Here is an 8496-nt window from a genome sequence, read left to right as displayed (position 1 = left end):
CTCGCAATCCCCTCCCAGTGCTCCCAGTCCTGCTCCCAGTGTTCCCAGTGCCCTTCCCAGTGCTCCCAGTGTCCTCTCAATCCCCTCCCAGTGCTCCCAGTGCCATTTCCAGTGCTCCCAGTTTCCTCTCAATCCCCTCCCAGTGCTCCCAGTCCCTTCCCAGTGCTCCCAGTTTTCTCTCAATCCCATCCCAGTGCTCCCAGTCCTGCTCCCAGTGCTCCCAGTGCCCTTCCCAGTGCTCCCAGTTTCCTCTCAATCCACTCCCAGTGCTCCCAGTCCCCCTCCAGTGCTCCCAGTTTCCTTTCAATCCCTTCCCAGTGCTCCCAGTCCCGCTCCCAGTGCTCCCAGTTTCCTCTCAATCCCTTCCAGTGCTCCCAGTGCCCTCTCAGTCCCCTCCCAGTGCTCCCAGTCCCTTTCCCAGTTCCCCCAGTTCCCCCTCAATCCCCTCCCAGTGCTCCCAGTGCCCTTCCCAGTGCTCCCAGTTTCCTCTCAATCCCCTCCCAGTGCCCCCAGTTTCCTCTCAGTCCCCTCCAGTGCTCCCAGTCCCTTCCCAGTGCTCCCAGTTTCCTTTCAATCCCCTCCCAGTGCCCCCAGTTTCCTCTCAGTCCCTTCCCAGTGCTCTCTCAATCCCCTCCCAGTGCCCTCAATCCCCTCCCAGTGCTCCCAGTTTCCTTTCAATCCCCTCCCAGTGCTCCCAGTCCCTTCCCAGTGCTCCCAGTTCCCTTCCCAGTGCTCCCAGTTTCCTCTCAATCCCCTCCCAGTGCTCCCAGTCCCCCTCCCAGTGCTCCCAGTTTCCTTTCAATCCCTTCCCAGTGCTCCCAGTCCCGCTCCCAGTGCTCCCAGTTTCCTCTCAATCCCTTCCCAGTGCTCCCAGTGCCCTCTCAGTCCCCTCCAGTGCTCCCAGTCCCTTTCCCAGTTCCCCCAGTTGCCCCTCAATCCCCTCCCAGTGCTCCCAGTCCCGCTCCCAGTGCTCCCAGTTTCCTCTCAATCGCCTCCCAGTGCTCCCAGTCCCTTCCCAGTGCTCCCAGTGCCCTTCCCAGTGCTCCCAGTTTCCTTTCAATCCCTTCCCAGTGCTCCCAGTCCCGCTCCCAGTGCTCCCAGTTTCCTTTCAATCCCCTCCCAGTGCCCCCAGTTTCCTCTCAGTCCCTTCCCAGTGCTCTCTCAATCCCCTCCCAGTGCTCCCAGTGCCCTTCCCAGTGCTCCCAGTTTCCTCTCAACCCCCTCCCAGTGCTCCCAGTCCCTTTCCCAGTGCTCCCAGTCCCTTTCCCAGTTCCCCCAGTTCCCCCTCAATCCCCTCCCAGTGCTCCCAGTCCCTTCCAGTACTCCCAGTCCCAAACCCGTAACCCAAATTTTTTGGTGCCGTGGGGGGGTTTATTCCAGGAAACAGAAATTTTATGGAATATTTCAGCCGGGAGGGAAAAACGGGAAAATCGGGAGAGAGCTGAGAATTCCAAAAGTCCCCGGGATTAAATCAGAGGTGATTTAAAAAAAAAAAAACAAAAAAAAAATTTTTTCGGGATAATTTCAGCTCCAAAATTCCCCAAAAATGCTCCTGGGCCAGGATTGATTTTTCAGGATTTATTTTAGGGAATTTTTTGCTCTTTTTCTTTTTTTTGTCTCTTTTTATTTTTTTTTTCCTCTATCTTTTTTTTTTTAATTTTACTTTTCCTCATTTTTATTTTATTTTATTTCATTTTTATTGTATTTTCTTTTATTTGGCTTTATTTTATTTTATTTTAGTTTTTAATGTATTTTATTTGGCTTACTTTATTTGCATTTTATTTTATTTTGTTTACATTTATTTTATTTTAATTGTATTTTGCTTTACTTTGTTTTTATTGTATGTTATTTTTTTATTTTATTTTGTTTTATTTTATTTTTATTTTATTTATTTTATTTTGTTTTATTTTATTTTAATTGTATTTTGTTTTGGTTTCATTTTTATTGTATTTTATTTTTTGTTTTATTTTAATTTGTTTTGGTTTCTTTTCTTTATTTTCTTTTTATTTTATTTTTATTGTTTTGTTTTATTTTTATTGTATTTTATGTTGTTTTGTTTTATTTTATTTTAATTGTATTTTTATTTTGTTTTGGTTTTTTATTGTATTTTATTTTGGGTTTTTTTGTTTAATTTTATTTTTATTGTATTTTATTGTATTTTTATGGTATTTTATTTGGTTTTATTTTATTTGCATTTTATTTTATTTTAATGTATTTTATTTTAATTGTATTTTATTGTTTCATTTTATTTTTATTTTATTTTTTATTTTATTTTGTTTTATTTTATTTTAATTGTATTTTATTTTGGTTTTATTTTATTGTATTTTATTTTATTTTTTGTTTTATTTTAATTTGTTTTATTTTATTTTTTATTTTGCTTTATTTTATTTTTTATTTTGTTTTGTTTTATTTTTTTTTATTGTATTTTTATGATATTTTATTTGGTTTTATTTGCATTTTATTTCATTTTAATGTATTTTATTTTAGTTGTATTTTATTGTTTTGTTTTATTTTATTTTTATTTTTTAACTTTATTTGTTTTATTTTATTTTAATTGTATTTTATTTTGGTTTATTTTTATTGTATTTTATTTTATTTTTTGTTTTATTTTAATTTGCTTTATTTTATTTTTATTTTGTTCTGTTTTATTTTTATTGTGTTTTATTTTGTTTTGTTTTATTTATTTTTTATTTTGTTTTGTTTTATTTTATTTTTTATTTTGTTTTGTTTTATTTTATTTTTTATTTTGCTTTAGCTTATTTTATTTTTTATTTTATTTTATTTTATTTTTATTGTAATTAATTTTGTTTTATTTAATTTTGTTTTAATATAATTTAATTTAATTTTACGTTATTTTATTTTATTTTATTTTATTTTATTTTTATTTTATTTTATTTTATTTTATTTCATTTCATTATTTTTTATATTTTCCCGCTCCCGCGCGGGGCCCTCGGGAACTTCCCGGAAGTGGCGCACGAGACGCGGAAGTGCGGGAGGAGCCGAGGGGGGGGGGGCGGGAACCGGAACCGCCGAATCCTCCCAACTCCCCGAATCCTCCGGTACCCCCGAACCCCCCAAACTTCCCGAACCCCTCGGAGCCCCGAACCCCCCCCCAGAACTCCCCGAACCCCCCCGGATCCCTCTCGAATCCTCCCCGAACCTCCCGCATCCTCCGGACCCCCCCCGAACCCCCACATCCCCCGAACCCCTCGGACCCCCCCCAGAACTCCCCGAACCCCCCAATATCCCCCGAACCCCCCCCCCGGACCCTGCCCGAACCCCCACATCCCCCGAACCCCCCGGAGTCCCCCGGACCCCCCCCCCCCGAACCCCTCGGACCCCCCCGAACCTCTGGACCCCCCTCCCGAACCCCTCGGAGCCCCTCAGCCCCCGAACCCCAATATCTCCCGAACCCCAATATCCCCCGGACCCCCCCCCGAACCCCTCGGAGCCCCTCAGCCCCCGAACCCCAATATCTCCCGAACCCCCCGGAGTCCCCGGACCCCCCCCCGAACCTCTGGACCCCCCCCCGAACCCCTCGGAGCCCCTCAGCTCCCGAACCCTCCCGAACCCCAATAACCCCCGGACCCCCCCGAATCTCCCCATTCCCCGAACCCCCCCCGAACCCTAATATCCCCCGGACCCCCCCCCCCGAACCCCTCGGACCCCCCCGAACCTCTGGACCCCCCCCCCCTCCCCCCGAACCCCTCGGAGCCCCTCAGCCCCCCGAACCCCCACATCCCCCGAACCCCCCAGACCCCCCCGAATCTCCCCATTCCCGGACCCCCCGAACCCCAATATCCCCCGGACTCCCCCCCCGAACCTCTGGACCCCCCCCTCCTCCCCCCGAACCCCTCGGAGCCCCTCAGCCCCCGAACCCCCACATCCCCCGAACCCCCCAGACCCCCCCGAATCTCCCCATTCCCCGGACCCCCGAACCCCAATATCCCCGGACTCCCCCCCCGAACCTCTGGACCCCCCCCTCCTCCCCCGAACCCCTCGGAGCCCCCTCAGCCCCCGAACCCCCACATCCCCCGAACCCCAATATCCCCCAGACCCCCCCCCCCCCGAACCCCTCGGACCCCCCCGAACCTCTGGACCCCCCCCCCCCCCCCCTCCCCCGAACCCCTCGGAGCCCCCTCAGCCCCCGAACCCCCACATCCCCCGAACCCCAATATCCCCCGGACCCCCCCCCCCCGAACCCCTCGGACCCCCCCGAACCTCTGGGCCCCCCCCCCCCCCCCCCCCCCCCCCTCCCCCCGAACCCCCTCAGCCCCCGAACCCCCACATCCCTCGAACCCCCCTCATCCTCCGGACCCCCCCCCCCCCCCCGAACCCGAACTCGAACCGAACCCCCCCCCCCCCCGCCATGTCTCGCGCCACGAAGCGGAAGCACGTGGTGCGCGAGCTGCTGGAGGAGCGCGTGGAGCCCGCCCCGAGACAGAGGATCGTGAGGGTGGGGGAGGGGCGGGACGGGGGGGGGGGGGGGGGGGGAGGGGGGGGGAAAAAGGGGAGGGGTCCAGGGGAAGGGAGATGGGGGAGATTTGGGGGATGGGGGGGGGATATGGGGGGAAAAGGGGGGGATGGGGGAGGAAAAAGGGGGACATGAGGGGGAAGATGGGGGAGAAATGGGGGGGGGGGTGGGGGGGGACATGGGGGAGATGGGGAGGAGGAAAAGGGGGGGATGGGAAAAAGGGGGGAAAGGGGGGATGGGGGGGAAAAAGGGGATGGGGGGGATACGGGGGGGTAAGGGGGGGTGGGGAGGGGGAAAAGAGGGAACATGGGGGGATGTGGGGATGGGGGGGGGATATTAGGGGGGGAAAAAGGGGGGGGTCCAGGGGAAGGGATATGGGGGAGATTTGGGGGGGATGGGGGGGGAAAAGAGGGGGATGGGGGGGGAGGGGGGGATGGGGAGAGAAAAAGGGGGGGTCCAGGGGTGGAATATGGGGGGGGTGGGGGAGAAATGGGGGGGGTCGAGGGATATGGGGGGGGAAAAGGGGGGATCCGGGTGGATGTGGGGGGGGATATGAGGGGGGGGCATGGGGAGGGGGGGATATGGGGGGGGGTGTAGGGGGGATGGGGGGGTGTTGGGGGGGCACGGGGGGGGTGTTGGTGTCCCTGATGTCCCCCCCCCCTGTCCCCAGGTGTTGGGGTCCCCCGGGAACAACCTGCACGAGGTGCAGACAGCGGAGGGGACGCGGTTCCTGAGCAGCATGCCCCCCCGCTTCCGGAGGCACATCTGGATCAAGAGAGGTGACACTGCCACCCCCTGACACCCCCCGGCACCCCCCGACACCCCCTGACACCCCCCGACACCCCCCGGCACCCCCTGACACCCCCCGGCACCCCCCGACACCCCCCGACACCCCCTGACACCCCCCGACACCCCCTGACACCCCCCGGCACCCCCTGACACCCCCCGGCACCCCTGACACCCCCCGGGCACCCCCTGGCACCCCCTGACACCCCCCGACACCCCCTGACACCCCCTGACACCCCTGACACCCCCTTGTCATCCCCTGTCCCTGATGTCACCCCCCCCTGACACCCCCTGTCCCCAGTGCCACCCCCTGACACCCCCTGACACCCTCTGACACCCCCTGGCACCCCCTGACACCCCCTGACACCCCCCGGCACCCCCTGGCACCCCTTGTCATCCCCTGACACCCCCTGACACCCCCCGACACCCCCCGACAACCCCTGACACCCCCTGACACCCCCTGGCACCCCCTGGCACCCCCTGTCATCCCCTGACACCCCCTGACACCCCCCGACACCCCCCGACATCCCCTGGCACCCCCTGACACCCCCTGACACCCCCTGGCACCCCCTGTCATCCCCTGACACCCCCTGACACCCCCCGACACCCCCCGACATCCCCTGACACCCCCTGGCACCCCCTGACACCCCCTGACACCCCCTGACACCCCCTGACACCCCCTGGCACCCCCCGGCACCCCCTGACACCCCTTGTCATCCCCTGTCCCCGATGTCACCCCCCCTGACACCCCCTGACACTCCTGACACCCCCTGACACCCCCTGTCATCCCCTGTCCCCAATGTCACCCCCGACACCTCCTGACACCCCCTGACACCCCTTGTCATCCCCTGTCCCCGATGTCACCCCCTCTGACACCCCCTGTCCCCACTGGCACCCCCTGACACCCTCCTGACACCCCCTGACACCCTCTGTCCCCAATGTCACCTCCTGGCACCCCCTGGCACCCCCTGTCCCCGATGTCACCCCCCCCTGACATCCCCTGTCCCCACTGGCACCCCCTGACACCCCCTGACCCCAATGTCACCTCCTGGCACCCTCCTGACACCCCCTGACACCCCCTGGCACCCCTTGTCATCCCCTGTCCCCAATGTCCCCATTGTCACCCTCTGACACCCCCCTGATACCCCCTGTGCCCCCTGACACCCCCCTGTCCCATTGTCCCCTCCCCCCCATTGTCCCCCACCCCCCATTGTCCCCCTTCCCCCCATTGTCCCCCAGCCCCCCCATGTCACCCCCCGATGTCCCCAACTCTTTCTGTCCCCTCCCCCCCCCAGGTGACTTCCTCCTGGTTGACCCCATCGAGGAGGGGTCAAAGGTCAAAGCCGAAATCTCCCTCATCCTCCTGCCCCCCCACATCCGGTTCCTGCAGCGCCAGGGGCTCTGGTAGGGACCCCCCCCCGGGAAAATACCCCCCCCCGGGGACAAATCCCCCCCTTGGGGACAAATCCCCCCCTTTTGGGGACAAATCCCCATCATTTGGGGACAAATCCCTCCCTTTTGGGGACAAAAATTCCCCCCCTTGGGAAAAATCCCCCCATTTGGGGACAAAAATTTCCCTCCTTGGGAAAAATCCCCCCCCTGGGGAAAAATCCCCCCCTCATTTGGGGACAAATCCCCCCCTTTGGGAAAAAAAATCCCCCCCAAATGGGAAAAAATCCCCCCCTGGGGACAAATCCCCCCTCATTTGGGACAAATCCCCCCCTTTGGGAAAAGAATCCCCCCCAAATGGGAAAAAATCCCCCCCTGGGGACAAATCCCCCTCATTTGGGGACAAATCCCCCCCATCTGGGGACAAATCCTCCCCCCTTGGAAAAAATCCCCCCCCCCTGTGGAAAATCCCCCCCTGTGGACAAAAATTCCCCCCCCAGGGGACAAATCCCCCCCTTGGGGACAAAAATTCCCCCCCTTGGGAAAAATCCCCCCTCCCCAGGGGACAAATCCCCCCCATCTGGGGACAAATCCCCCCCTTTGGGAAAAAATCCCCCCCCGGGGACAAATCCCCCCCATTTGGGGACAAATCGCCCCCCATTTGGGAAAAAATCCCCTCCCCAGGGGACAAATCCCCCCCTTTTGGGGACAAATCCCCCCCCATTTGGGGATAAATCCCCCCCCCCAGGGGACAAATCCCCCCTCATTTGGGGACAAATCCTCCCCCCTTGGAAAAAATCCGCCCCCCTGTGGAAAATCCCCCCCTGTGGACAAAAATTCCCCCCCCCAGGGGACAAATCCCCCCCTTTGGGAAAAAATCCCCCCCCTGGGGACAAATCCCCCCCTTGGGGACAAAATTCCCCCCCTTGGGAAAAATCCCCCCTCCCCAGGGGACAAATCCCCCCCATCTGGGGACAAATTCCCCCCCCCCAGGGGACAAATCCCCCCCTTTTGGGGACAAATCCCCCCCCATTTGGGATAAATCCTCCCCCCTTGAAAAAATCCCCCCCCCTGTGGAAAATCCCCCCCCTGTGGACAAAAATTCCCCCCCCCAGGGGACAAATCCCCCCCATCTGGGGACAAATCCCCCCCTTGGAAAAAAATTCCCCCCCTTGGGGACAAATCCCCCCCTTTTGGGGACAAATCCCCCCCCCCCTTAGGAAAAAATCCCCCCCATTTGGGAAAAAATCCCCTCCCCAGGGGACAAATCCCCCCCCCCAGGGACAAATCCCCCTCCTTGGGAACAACTCCCCCCCCTTGGGGACAAATCCCCCCCTTGGGCACAAATAACCCCCCTGGGGGGGTCTTTCCCCCCCCTTTTCCCCCCCAGGCCCGAAGCTTTCGCCCCCCTGGAGAGGCCCCAGAAAGGGGTGGGGGGGGGGGACAGAAATGGGGGGGGGGGGAAGGGACAAAAATGGGGGGGGGGAGGTTTTGGGGGTTTTTTTTGGGGGGCTTTTGTCACCTTTGTGTCCCCCCCCCCCGTGTGACCCTGTGGCACCCCCCTCCACTTTGTGTCACCCCCCCGCATTGTCACCCCCCCCTGTCCCCACTGCCACCTCCCCCTGTGTCACCATTGTGTCCCCACGTGTGACACGATGTCCCCCCCGTGTCACCCCCCCCTTTGTGTCACCCCCCCCTCGTGTCACCTTTGTCCCCCACATGTGACACGATGTCCCCCTCCCATGTCCCCCCCGTGTCACCCCCATTGTCACCTCCCCTGTCCCCACTGCCACCTCCCCGTGTCACTTGTGTCCCCCCCGTGTCACCACCTGTGACACGATGTCCCC

At 56.8% G+C, this 8496-nt stretch overlaps 1 protein-coding gene across 1 annotated transcript; it reads left to right on the top strand.

Annotated features, from left to right (window-relative positions):
- Positions 1–4349: 4349 nt before the first annotated feature.
- EIF1AD (eukaryotic translation initiation factor 1A domain containing) lies at positions 4350–8137 on the top strand (the record flags this gene model as incomplete). The annotated part of the gene is made up of 4 exons (XM_071732663.1): positions 4350–4450; positions 5145–5253; positions 6556–6664; positions 8040–8137. Coding segments are annotated over exons 1-4 (397 nt in total), but the record flags the coding sequence as incomplete, so codon positions are not given.
- Between the last annotated feature and the right edge of the window lie 359 nt (positions 8138–8496).

Source organism: Heliangelus exortis, unplaced genomic scaffold, assembly GCF_036169615.1.
Source record: "Heliangelus exortis unplaced genomic scaffold, bHelExo1.hap1 Scaffold_285, whole genome shotgun sequence".
Lineage (NCBI taxonomy): Eukaryota > Metazoa > Chordata > Aves > Apodiformes > Trochilidae > Heliangelus > Heliangelus exortis.
This window is presented reverse-complemented; position numbering and strand designations above follow the sequence as displayed.